General features: G+C 35.5%; 1 protein-coding gene across 10 annotated transcripts in view; it reads left to right on the top strand.

Moving 5' to 3' along the window:
* The first annotated feature begins 3,642 nt into the window (after positions 1-3,642).
* LOC132704103 (serine/threonine-protein kinase fused) overlaps positions 3,643-14,080 on the top strand; it is a 64,248-nt gene continuing 53,810 nt past the window's right edge. For 9 of the 10 annotated variants that reach the window (XM_060673881.1, XM_060673879.1, XM_060673874.1 and 6 more), the window contains exons 1-11: positions 3,691-3,968; positions 4,024-4,137; positions 4,186-4,331; positions 4,400-4,512; positions 4,566-4,777; positions 4,835-5,022; positions 5,527-5,741; positions 10,199-10,461; positions 10,522-10,810; positions 12,117-12,421; positions 12,472-12,703. In XM_060673881.1, coding sequence (XP_060529864.1) covers positions 3,846-3,968; positions 4,024-4,137; positions 4,186-4,331; positions 4,400-4,512; positions 4,566-4,777; positions 4,835-5,022; positions 5,527-5,741; positions 10,199-10,461; positions 10,522-10,810; positions 12,117-12,421; positions 12,472-12,543 — 2,040 coding nt within the window. In that variant the 5' untranslated portion in view covers positions 3,691-3,845 and the 3' untranslated portion in view covers positions 12,544-12,703. The other variant, XM_060673875.1, reaches the window with a different exon arrangement.

The following is a 14,080-nucleotide window of genomic DNA, read 5'->3' as shown; positions in this document are numbered from 1 at the left end:
CCTAGCCATTGCGGACCACCCTTTAACAGACCTCATAGTAGGTACGGAGGTGATTTAGATAAAGATGATGATAGAATAGCGTGTGTCCCCTACCTGGCCCAGGCATTTAATATGTATTTGCCTTACCCGTGCTTTAACGTAGACTTTTTTAACTCTATTGCCCCGATCAAACCACTGAAGCTAAATATAAATAGAGAAAATGCAGAAGCCCATTTTAGAGAGAAAATAGAGAAATATATCCAAACACATTGTCTGGTTTTTACTGATGCCTCTAAACAGGGTGAGAGGGTTGGATTTGGTGTTTATATACCAAAAATTAATTATAAATTTTCGGCAAAACTTCACAAAGAAATGTGTATTGCTACAGGAGAGACTATAGCAATAAAGGAGGGACTAAGATTTGCTCTACAAAGAGCCTTTACAAAAGTTATTATTTTATCAGATTCTCTAAGCGGGATTTCTAAAATTTCAAATGGAAATTCCGACACTAAAATGTACTACATAACGCTACAGGTCCGAGAGATGATGATGAGGGCTAAAAGTATGGGAGTAGATGTTAGGATTGCCTGAATACCGGGGCACTCGGGTATTGAAGGTAATGAAAAAGTGGATACTCTGGCTAAAATAGGAAAAGACCTAAACATCCCCTTGAATATCAAACTGGACATACATGACGTGAAGAATACAATTCTTAGAGATATTACTAATGGTTTTCGAGAACGGTGGAAAAACCCAATACAAGACAAAGGTAAAAGATATAGAAAGTTAATACAACGTAATTTTCCTAATACAAGATGGTTTTCTGAGCTTGCCTACATAGACAGACGCCATATAACTACTATAATTAGAATGAGAACTGGACACTGCGCGGTGGGGGAACACCTGGCCTGGATAGGGGTTAGGGACTCACCTTTCTGCGAGTGCGGCGGGGTTGAGAACCTTAATCATATATTTTTCGAGTGCCCTATAACAAAGGTCCCGGGTGTGGATTTATACGTAAACTTTAGAAATTTCGGACTTAACTTACCACTTTGTGTTGAAAATATGTTAAGCACCCCGAGTGCCGAGATTATACAAATAGTCATATGCTTTTTAGATTATAATAGGATAAAACTTTAAGTTAGGAGGCGAGGTCGGACAGTCTCTCCCTAGTAACAATACTAGGGAATTTTAAATTATATGTATTTGATTCTGTTGTTTTGTCTCAGATCTGACGAGCCTGGTCCCATGGTCCATCCTAGGCCAGGAACGCGCATCCCAAGTTTCATAGTGCTAGAAAGTGTTTGTCCTTCTTTGTTTCTAGATGTGACAGTTTTGCCTGTTTGTCTGTGATTTTTGTGGGCTCTGAACCTGCCTACTAACTGACCCTATCTCCTTAGCAGCTTTAGATGCCTCTTAAATAGAAACAGAAGTCTGAAAAGTAAACTTCCCCAGGAGAACATTCTCGATTATCGGGGGCAGTTCTAAATAGTGCTGGCAAATTGCCTAGTAGCAGCGCCAACCCCAAAAGAAGAAGAAGAAGAAGACTTGGAGAACGTCTTCGATCCCAGACTTACTTTTGTACCTCATATTGGGCAACTGGTATTATCGGCGTCAAGAGCATTGTTTTTTATAATAAGAAGTTGCCGACACTTCAACAGTACCTCAGCTATTAGAACTATGTACTATTCTTACGTGAGATGTAAGTTAGAATATGGGTCATTGGTGTGGCGTCCAATATATCAATGTCATATTAACAGCTTGGAGTTGATCCAGAGGCGGTTCCTTAAATACTCTTAGGCAGGTTCGGGGAATGACCTCTGGCGGTTAGTGGCGTTTAAGCAAAATAAAATTTTATGTCCCCAGATTTGAAGCCAAATTTAGGCCTACATTTTATCTCACTACACCTAGGACGCACAAAATTGATATTAATGCTGATACACTTCGTAAGATTATTATAAGATTATAACTGCTTAGAGTACGTGTGTGAGTAATAAGTTTTCTTGTATTTTGTACTATATTTTAATTGTTTTTCTCTTGTTTAATTGGATGTAAACCTGTTAAAATAAATAAATTTGTTTATTACAAAATGTTGTTCATATTTTCTTTAGAAATTTTAGTATTACGAGTTAACTAATACTTATTGAAATAATAAAGACGAACTACTTGGAGTTTTTCTTACTCTCTTTCCTAACTGAATAGTTCAATCTGCGGAACGTCTGGCCAACTTGATTAACATGTGTGGAGTTAATCAAATATTTAAACTTAAATAATTCAATCCAAATACCAACGATCTATATACTTTGCGATGCACATTTGTTTCTTTTATAATTTTAAAAATAACGTTGCAAGAATTGCACAACTTTTGTATTAAAAGTTTTTCTCGTTAACTTCCGTTAGGCCCTGGAGGTTTCAGTTCAAGTTTCTGATTTTTATTTTTTTACTCATAAAACGTGGGATAAATTATGCTCGAAATTTGACGCAAAATTAGAAATTGAATTTTTAGAAAATGGTATTCCATTTAAAAAGGGAACCTGCTATTGATACCGACATTTCCTTTTGGGCGCAAATTGAATATTTACTATTTACCAAATCCAAATCTTCGCTGTTGACCCCGTGGGATAATTACAGCTTCATCCCAGTCGTTCGGTTTTAAACAGTGCATGCAATTTAAAAAAAAACAAAACGTTAGGAAAAGATGAATCTCCAGTATAATGTAATGTTTTTATTGTTATCGAAGTTTATCAATTAGTTGGAATCATTAATTAGGTCGTCCATAAATTAAATTCTTGTTTATTGATAAAATCATTATTTTCGTTTTTTGTGATTTCTGCAAAAGCAGTTGAATTTGGGTATAGCGTATGTTACACGAGAAATTGTTAGCAATCCAAAAATGAACTTAAAACATGCCATTTCCATTGAAAATAAAGTTTGGCAGCTTAGGAAAAAAACATAAAAATGGCAACGTTGCCTTGTCTTCATGAAATTCAGCCTAATTAAGAACCCCCGTATACTAAATTTCATAAATTGAAGTGTAATAATTTTTGAAATATATTGCCGTTGCACAACTTTTGACTAATCCTGTACATTGGGGTCAGAATTATTGACCAACACATACTGATTGAATAACTTATTTTAGGAATTTTTCATTTTTTTATTTGAATAACTTATTTTAAGAATATTTCATTTATTTTATTTTATTTCGTTGTCAAAATGCAACTCAATAATCCTTCTCTAGTTTCTGCAGGCCCAGAGTACTTTTGTTAGCTACTTAAAAAGACTTTGGGTGATAAAATCTGTTAAAATGAGTTGTTAACTATATTTAACTTTGGGTAGTGACAGGCAGTACTCAAAACTTTAAATACTGAAATAGTTTTGACACAGAGCCTTCTCCCTAAACACACACTAATTACAAAATAATTTTGTGGGGTCTGTCGTTTCCTTAAATTTTAAAGAAAAACTTAAAATGTACAACTCTAGATTACTACGAGAACCTTTGTATCGTTTTCATGGAAGCAACAAAAAATTTGTATTTAATGGAGTTTTATGTCAATCTTTTTGAATAAAACTTTTCAAACCAAACTTTGTTTTCCAAAAGTCTCGCATGACTCTTGTTTAGTGGCAACATGACGTCATTGCGATCTTCGCCCTCTTGGGTATTGGTAAAAAACGACACAGCACAGAATATTGAGGTTAGTTTTGGTTAATAAACTGAGTTGAATTTGTCTTCGATCAAAAACAATATTGATGAGGAATCGCGTTTAGTTATCGCTTTTAGTTTTAGACGCAAGTTGAGCACTAAACTTTTCTTACTTTCTACGCCTCCATGCCAAGTACTTGCTGCACTCTCAGAAGCAGCTCTTAAGATGGAAGAATTTTTGAAAAGCATTAAAGTCTTGGGGACTTTAGGAGAAGGTTCGTTCGGTAAAGTTTACAAAGCGAAAAAAAATTCGAACGGAAAGTTAGTTGCCGTAAAAGTAATTAGTAAGGTAATATTGCGTTCTGTAAATTGGTTAATACCTGTGCAGTGTTGTATATATTTAGAGGGGCAGGTCCACTAAAGAATTGAAAGGCTTCAGAAGAGAATGTGAAATTCAGCGGGAACTACACCATCCCAATATAATTCAAATGTTAGATTCGTTTGAAACCGAAAATGAAGTGAGTAATAAGAAATTGTTTAGTTTTTAATAAACGCAATTATTTTAGATATTTGTTATAACAGAGTTTGCCCACAAAGAACTAACCGCCATATTAAGCAAGGAGGGTTATTTGCCAGAAAATAAAGTGCAAATTCTGGTTTGGGATTTAGTTTCCGCATTGAATTATTTGCATTCAAATAGAGTGTTGCACCGGTAGGTAAATGAAAGTGTTTGTTAGTTAATTGAATTATATTAGAATGAATTATCTTACTTGCTTTTAGAGATTTAAAGCCCCAAAATATTTTACTCGATGTTAACAATAAAGCCAAACTCTGTGATTTTGGGTTTGCTAGGAACATGAGTACTGGCACTCATGTTCTAACTTCAATTAAAGGTAAAAATTATTAACAGAGAGATACATGCTTTGTGTTATTATTAATTTTGAAGGAACCCCATTATATATGGCACCAGAATTAATAGATGAACAGCCGTATGACCATAATGCCGACCTCTGGTCACTGGGCTGTATTATTTATGAATTGCTGCTGGGCACACCACCATTTTGCACATCTTCAATTTTACATTTGATAAGGATGATTAAAGATGAACAAATTCAGTGGCCTACCTTTTTATCAGCCGACTGTAGTTCATTTTTAAAGGTCAGGCCTTCTTTTATAGGGAATTCCAACTTTGCTAATTGGTAGTTTATGTTTTAGGGTCTGTTGCAAAAGAATCCAAACAAGAGAATGACCTGGGAACATATTTTAAACCATCCCTTTGTCAAGGGACATATTTTAATAACCCAAAATGTGGCAACTATGCCTTTAACTCAGCCTCTATCAGCCAGTGCCCAGGAAATAAAAGAGCAACAAAGAAAAGAGAGCGTCAATTACAAACATTTAAAGTGAGTTTATTTCTTACTGTTTGGGTTGGAGTTTTTCGATTTTTGCCAATGTTTGAAAAATTAGAATTGGTAATTTTTTTGCTAATAATTTAAGGGAAATTTATTGACATTTCTTACACAGTATTATGCTGGGGTAAAGGATGAAAATAATTCTCAAGTTTATGGGGAAGGGCAGTTTTTTTTTCCAATTATGCTTCAAAATTATGATTTTTTTCACAAGCTGACGGCCATTCAAATGATAGACTCTAATGCTGTTTACAATTGTTTGGGTTATACTTGCAATAATATGTCATTGCTTATTTGTGAATGCTTATTGTTAATGTTTATTAAATAATTTCTATATTGAATGAAATTCCACTTAACTAGACACAGGCATCATTAAAAACATTAATTTCTTTCAAATTTTAATAGGTGTTGGCATGTAGGTTGAAATTTGTTATTTTGCCTTAATTTGAAGAGCGTTTTTTGTTGCGTAAATATTTGGTTGTTCTAATCAAAGTGAAGGTCCACAGGTCAGAGGACGCCGGAAAGCGAAAACAAGAAGCTGGTAGGACAAAGTAAAACACCCCGCAATTCGAACGAAACCTTGAAAAAATCAACGATTCTCAGCGTCAAAGACCACAAAACTGAAAATGATACAAATATAACCTCGAATAACAGTCGTGGTTCCTTGCCTTGTCGAGGCAGCGAGGGAACTGACGAGGTCCAAATTTCAAAATGTAAGATCTTTCAAATACATTAATGGTATGCCAAAAATATAGGGTAATCCTGCAATTTATATATTTACTTATCAAATAAGAACATAATTAGTTATTTTGCCCAGAAAGAAGTTACAAAACTTCTGGATTCTTTCTGCGTCTGTTTTTCCTGAGTCGAACTTGCTGACGTTTCGCCAATAATCCTGTTGACTTCTTCAGAGCTTGACTGGAACTGGCTTGTATTTTACTTTATACCTGCTTATATTTTGTTTGAGGGGGGCGGAGCTAACTGAGCGGCATAAACACCGATTCGGATGACTGATTGCCATATTGGTGACAATTAAAGACCTGAGTCGCGGTTAATATTTTTAGGTTTGTTAGAATTTTAGTTTTATCGAATTAAATTTTATGTCTGGTTTCATGAGTGTGTTCCGCAACAGCTGATGAGTTTATTTGTCTTAAGGCTCTTTCAAGTTCTTTTAGTCTAGTTGATATTTTTCGTCCGGTGTCTCCAATGTATTTTTTGCCGCATATGCATGGAAGCAGTTCGACTCAACAAAAACAGACGCAGGAGGAATCCAGAAGTTTTGTAAAAAGTATTACAGTGCCCTGTGGAAGTTTCTTTGAAAAATTAGTAAATGCCTTTTTAAATAGAAGCTAAAAGTTTTGCATAGACCAAGAACTTTTGATTTGAGAACATGATCTAAGAAGATGAATAAAATTACAGCTTTATATGTAAAAAAACATCGAAATTTCACAGTTCTTTGTAACGGTACAGTGAGAGTGGCTTGGTATCTCAGATTCAGGTCATGAACTGATTTCCTAAATACTAATTTGTCATCCAAATATTTAGGAATGCTGGAATTCATCACACCTTTCAAGGAGCATAGAAAGTTGTGCTTAAAAACATTTTTTATTTTTAACCAATTTAATTTCTTGAATACTCATATATTCATATGGTCAAATTTGTGTAAATTAGAAATAAAGTGACAACAAATATTCTGAATTTTCTGTAGCCGATAAGACGTCACAGTGTCCAAGCAGGGGCAATACCCAATACTGCAGTAAGACAAATTAGAGACAAAACTCTTACATAACTGTATTTTCATGTCATACTACAATACATCTTTATTTGAATGTATCAATCTCAAACTCATATAACATTTTTTCGAGACATACGCGACATGATCCAAAATCTTCATATTCTCATCAATATATAAACCCAGATTTTTAACAGACTTGGTTGGAGTAACGTTACACTTTGAAGGATTTAAGCGTAAATTATGCCCCTCTGCAAAGCTACCTATATTTTCTAAATTCCTATTCATGATGTTCGCTGCATATTCACAATTGTCGCTCAAAACTATGATACATTGGCTTGGCACTGTGCAACCACACCACCCAGATCTTCCATATGAATCGAAAATAAAACGGTTCCAATATTGAGCCCTGCGGCACCCTCGATAAAATATCTAGAGATGACGAGAGCTGATTTTTTAACAGTACCTTTTGCCGCTAGTCATATAGACATGACTGCAGAAAATTTAACGTTCTTTCATCAAATCCAATATACCGACATTTGGCAATCAACAATTTGTGATGAATAGTATCGAAGGCATTTGTGAAATCTAGTAGAACCAAAGTTGTCGGCATAGACTTGAGACTTGTCATCTGCTCTCAAGATTTCATCACACAAGTTCAAGTAACCGCGCTATGCCCTTTCCTAAAACCGGATTGGTGAATTGGAAGCAATTCATTCACAGCTATATTCATTTATTCATTTATCTGTTTGTATACCACTTTTTCCAGATTTTTTTACAAAATCGGTAATAAGCTTATCGGCCTCAAGTCTCCAGATAGGGATGGATCAGTATTCTTAAAAATTGGTATGATCAATGTCTCTTTCGACTAACCTGCGAAATATCCGATTTCAAGGCAATAAATCACTAAATGGTAAATCTATTTGTCTATTGCTGGCGTACATAGTTTTACCATCTCCAATGTGATTCCGTCCACCCTCATAGCACCAGATTTTATTTAGATTTAGATTTAATTAGATTCGTTACTAATTTTGTTAGTATTATAAAAAGTTATGGTTGCTGCACATTTGTTATCACTGTTCTCGAACAAGGAGACAAAAAAACAATTAATTTCTTCTGGAATATCCAAATTTGGTGGTATCTCTACAATTATCCAATTTTTCTGTTTTTTTCTCTGTCTGTAATGTTCCCATGCTTCTGGTGTTTTTTGTTTTCGATAACTATATAGAGCTTCATCTCTCTGTTTCTTAAACATTTTGGGGTTTGAAGTTAACCATGGCTTGAAGTTAATTAGATTTGTTATACGAGCCGCGCGAAGAGAGGCGTTGTTTTGCGCGAAATTGACCTTATTATTTATATCGGCGCTATAGAGAATTTTGTTTCACTAGACATTGTGCAAGTCAATATTGAACTGTTCAATATTTATATTTTTTAGATCCCTATAAGTAACTATACGAGGCTTAGGTTTAGAACATGGTTCACGTTGTTCACATGTTCCACGTTTATCACATTTGTCAGGATGATTTGTAATATATGCGTCGATTAAAGTTTCAGAATGTTCAGTAATTCGAGTAGGTTCAGTTAATTTGATTTTATTATGTAAGTTCAAAAAATTACTTTTATATCGAATGACATTATATCGACAGCTCAGTCGATACAGACCCCAGGAGTGCGGCAGATCACTCTGACTAATATATATGTGCGACTAAAAGACACTTTTAACCAAATATGTTCAAGTTCTGTAATGTGACCGCAAATGTTATTGTCAAGTCTGAAAATTTCACATTGTAAATGGCTCCTGACAAAAACACCAACACCTCCCCCATGGCCTTGCCTGTCCCACCTGTAAAGTCTAAAGCCTGGTACTCTCACCAATTCAGAGGATTATTTTTTTTTTAACATTTTGCATGTAGTTGGTAAACACTGGACATTCCGAACTTCTGGCTGTGTGATCGACAGAACTATTTTTTGCTGTGTCTCGTAGTTTTAAATCACAGATTTTTGCAAATTGTTAGTATATTCTCACTCCGATAGCACTTTGTCTAAATGAACACTTTTCCAATGTAAACATTCTATTTCTGGGTTTGATCACTCGCTGCTGTTTTTTTCAGCAGTTTTTAGAATAACCTAAAGCAGTTACAAAAGAACTGGAAATAAGCAAAATATGGGGATAAAAAAAATGCAAATGATGAGAAAGTTTTTTACAAAAAAATTAAAGTCAATAATATAGTTATATATTTAGTACTGGTGTATCTGTAATACCTTTTCTTTGCATGAAATGTAGATATTAGTAACAATTACTTTGTTAACTCTATTCCAAAGCACGTACCAGATCGTGAAAGTCAAGAGTTCTATTAAAATAATATAATACCAAATATTATGAAAAGGTACTTACCAGAAGTGCTCCGAGGATGGAAAAAACGTTGGCACGAGTGTATTATATTTGAAGGATTGGATTACTTTGAAGGGGACAACATTAATTTTGATGGATAAAAAAATACTTTTTGGTAAAAATTAAAAGTAAATTTTTGAACATTAAACATTAAAAATTCCGAGGATTTTTCTCAAGCAGAAATTTGCTGTGTAAAATCTAGCAGATAAGCAATATACCGCCATTTTTAAGGTGAAAAATTTTATTGTTAGATTTAATTTAATTTTAATGTTGACCGCCTTTTAACTTTGTGGTTAAATATTAATTTAATTTTACATTACCAGCTTTTATCAGTTGACAGTATACATCGATATGAAAAGACAGCAATTGCTCCAACTATTTCTATGTCTTTTTCATAAGTAAAATTTAAAGTTTTAGATTAAATTAAATGTTTGTATAAAAGGCCAACATATATTGTAAGGTTTGCTGGTACAGTAACAAGTTTACCTAGCCCAAATGATTTATATTAAGTTATTAGGATTATACTTACATTAAAAGGATTTTCACAAAAGTGAATGTGCTCTTGGTGCTCTTTGTAGAATTATCCCCTACACCTCTTCGGCATTCTTTTAGTTATTTTATTCGTCGCTTTTTATCTTCCAGTGAACATTTGATCGGGGTTTTTCACAGCTCACACGAAAAGGAGCGGCATAATATTTATAACGGGTAGTTCCAATAATAAACACAAAAATTAAACATTAAACACATTAAAACCGAGACTAACGATACAAATTTGGTAAGAAATCAATGAGAAATTCTTGAAATGGCTTGAAAGAGCGATTCCAACTTTAATTATTTATTGTGAAATTAATATTGCGTTTTAAGAGTTCATATGTGTTTTCATATGTAAACATTTTTGTAAAATTTTAAAAAATGGACAAGTTCCCTATTACAATTATTATCACTTTTGTTTTTTTTCTTTTAATGTTGACCCTGAGATTTGAGATATTGCATGTGTCCATGTCAAAAAATAAGACATCGCTGTGCATCCTGAAAAGCATTTGCAGGCTTAAAAGAAAAATTGAACTTTATCGAGGAAAACCACCCCATCGAAGCCGATGAGTGGATAGTGTTCCTGCAGCGATCCATCCAAGAGATAATGAATGGCGAAATGACGTCGCTGCTTCAGCCAAATCTCACCAACATTCTCGTTTCTCCATTGAGGAACTCTAACTCAAACAGCAAAGTACTCAGTTATGTAGCTAGGCTCCTCTCGGTAGCGTTCGTCGTAAAAGGAACTCCAGAAGAGACCCTCGGCAAAATAAAAAAGGTGCCGTTCCTCCTTGGCCCGCAAGATAATGTATTCCATCACGCTTGAAATTACTTTCAGGTATACGTGGAGGTTAAGCTGGTACCCAACTTGGTGTACGCGTCGAAATTGATGGCACGCGAGCCGACTGTTAATTCCAGTTCTGGGTCGTCGGGCGGACCAAAAATGGATATGGCAGACCGCTACCGGACGGTGGATCAGTTCGATTCCGAAGATTTACGAGCGCTCGAATGCGTTTACATGCTCGTCTGTCATCTGGTGCATCTTCAGGATGAATTTCTGATGCACTTCTGCGACGCAGTTGCAGTACTCAATGTCTATAGTCTGCTCGACACGTTTTTAAGTCTGGGTGAGTGTCAGCCTTTTTTGAAATACTTGTAATCTGGACCACATCAACTTTTAAATGTATGGGACGAAGCTTATCTCGTTCTAATGACTGTTTTTCTAGTAAGGTTCTTTTTCTTCTTCCTTGCTTTGCAATAGCTTTGCTACTAGGCAATCTGTCAGCATATTTCGGGAGTCCTTAGATTGTCGAGCGAAGCTCCTGAAAACTCCAACTTTTTCTTTCTTGTAGCTTGTTTTTCCTTGTTCTATTTTTTATATAATTTTTGATTTATCTCGTGAATATTGATTAATATGAAAGGTTTTTCTAGTACTACATACTGAGGGATGTCAGAGAAAGGGGGAGTAGGTCATTTTGGATTCATTGTTGTATTCGGAGTTTAATTTTATTATAATCTACAATGGAAAATCAAATCTCTGTAATGAAAATTTCTATAGACTTCCTTTCTTCTACTTCCGACCAACCGTTTTCCGGTGAATCTCATATCGCTCGTTTCTCATGATATGTCTCAGGTACCGCAGCTTTCTCACCTTAATTGTCGTGAGGAGTTCTTTATGTCCAACTCTCGCATCCCATACAGAAGAACAGCAAAGATATAATAGCGAATTATTGTGGTCCGTAGTTCCAGGCTGAGGTTTCTTGATCTAATTTCGAGTTTTGCATCGTATTGCTGATTGTCGAGCAAACCCAGGTGTCTTATAGATGTCACTTGGTCAGTGATTCCTCCGTGGAGTCTTACGCTGGCGTTTCTTTGGGTTGTTGAGAATATCAATAATTTGGTCTTAGACGTGTTCATATCAACGCCGAATTGCTCGCTATATAAGAGATTGAAGTTCTTGTAGACTTTCCTACGGTATCATCTGCATAACAAACATTACTTATAATATTTCTATTGATCTTTATGGCGGCAGTTGTGTTTGCGAGGGATTCATTAAAAATTGCCTCAGAGTAGAAGTTATACAGTACACCTCTTTGACAGCAGTTACAAACTAATATTTGAACTTTAGAAACAATTCTAAAAAAATTGTCATTGTGCAAATAGTAAACCTACCACGTACCTTTAACAAATTCTAAAATGGATTAAAAAAAGGAACTTGGTATCAATATCAGCTTTTTGCCCAACCCTGTATATTTTCAATTACCTGCATCAAGTGCGCAAGAAAAAATTATGATGGACGTATGCCAGCATTTTTCTTAGAATAAAGGTTCTAATTTTTAAATAAATTTGGTTGTGTATAAAGATAACCCATAAGTTTATTTTTATGTTTACTATTTCGAAATATCAGATTTTGTATTTCATAAATTATTGCAGCAAAAAAAAGGGTGAGAATCGCGATGGATATTATATCGATCATGACCCATACGATAAGAAGGTTGCCCGAAAACAGTGAATTGGTCGAAAAAATCGTGTGCTGTCGAGCCAGCTCGGGTAGCAATTCCCCCTCTTTCGCGGACTTTTTGCGCCACTCTGACCCGCTCATGCGGGAGAGGATTTGTTACTTTCTGCTGCAGATGGGCAGGTGCTTCCAAATGGCAACCATACAGATGTTTTGGACGGACGAGCTGAGAGATACTCTGGAAGCATTGATGTTTGACTCGATCGAGAGTGTTAGAAATGTAAGTAACCTCTATGGACCGGGTAATAATTACGTAAATGTAAATTTTAGGCCGCAGAAATGGCTGTGGGGGAACTAAAGCATAAAGATTTCTACAAATTACACGAATTAAATGCGGGTTGAAGTCACGGTGTGGATCGTTAAGAATATTTCTTGTGTCACTTATATATTCCATGTAAATATGGAGCCGTTAAAAAATCGGACATAATAGACGCCTTGATTACTTTTCGCTTACCGAATACAGTTAATAGTGGTGCCTTGAAGGGATATGTGAAAGATCTAAGTAAGTTAAAGTCTGCTAAATGTCTTAATTGTGACGAAGTTTTATATACCCTTACTGTTGTACTATTTGGGATTTCTCATGGTAGGGGTATATCGAGAACTGCTAATCCTACAAAAATTGTACCCTACTTCTGGGAACTTTATTTCAACTACTTTTGATTGCGGATTCGATCACCACCTCACATGGAGAATCCCAAAAAAAAAAAACAAACCAAAACCAACCTCCTAAACTTATACCATGAAAATACGTAGTTGCCTTCTCTCTGGCGTTACAATGTAAAACTAAAAAAATTATGCAACAGAGGTTTAAACGTGCGCACGTTAGATGGCGCTATTTAAAAATAAGTTGATACAACAACACTCGCCTTTTTTCGAGACGGTGTAATGCCAGGGAAAAGCGACCTATATCTACATATACCATACCATATTCTTACAAAGCTAACTCAAAATTACTACAAATTGTAATGATTAAGCAAACCATGTAGCGTTTCTACTAACGTTAATGGAACTCTAGACTATCGCGGGGCGTATTCCTCCTGATATTGGACTTGATTATAGAAGATATTTTTGTCGCTTATGTGTCGATCGAAGGAATTATTTTCAAAATTGGTGGGTTGTCTAGACAAAGGCAAATCCAGTCCTTGGGTCTAGGAAGGTCGTATAATAGTAGGATCATCCTCGGAGTTAATTTTGTAGCTGCATTTCTTCGAGTTCTCAGTACAAACAAAGCGTTACCAAAAATAAGTGGCCAGCCACGTTTGGATTGATCAACTATCAATACTAGGTATTTTTTCAATATTTGGTTTCGCCGTTCAACAGAGTTGGCTCTTGGATGGTAAATGGGTGAATAAAAGGCTTTAATACCTTTCTCCACGCACATGTCCGCATATACGTCGCTTTGAAATTGGGGGCCGTTGTCTGAGATGTTTTTCGGTGTTCCATATCGAAAGCATATTTCCTGTACCAAAAATTCGACAATTGTTTTTTCGTCGACGTTCCTGTACATATACTGATGACCCTTCCTCGATGTCGGATAGGGATCTAAATCATCAACTCTAATTACTTGCCATGGTTTGGTGGGAGTATGTGGTCCAAGGGGAGCACTTTTCGGAGGTTTAGTCTTCATCAACGAACAAACCCGGCATTTCCAGATATATCACGCATAGTTTTCTTCATGTTCTTCCAGCAGTACCTTTGGTTGATCGCCCTGACTGTCTCGCCTCTTCGAGGATGTGCAGCTGCTAATGACCTCGTTTACAGGAGGAACAACTAATTTATTATCGGAGGAATGAATTTTCCATAGCAAAGGAGTGTTCGATAATATGATGTTGAGCAAAATTATCTTTATTGCGGAATCAGAATTCAAGAGGGGGATTCA

This window comes from Cylas formicarius, unplaced genomic scaffold (assembly GCF_029955315.1).
Source record: "Cylas formicarius isolate icCylForm1 unplaced genomic scaffold, icCylForm1.1 PGA_scaffold_6__28_contigs__length_40554024, whole genome shotgun sequence".
Taxonomy (NCBI): domain Eukaryota; kingdom Metazoa; phylum Arthropoda; class Insecta; order Coleoptera; family Brentidae; genus Cylas; species Cylas formicarius.
The sequence above is the reverse complement of the archived record's forward strand: the minus strand, read 5'-3'. Positions and strand labels throughout refer to the sequence as shown.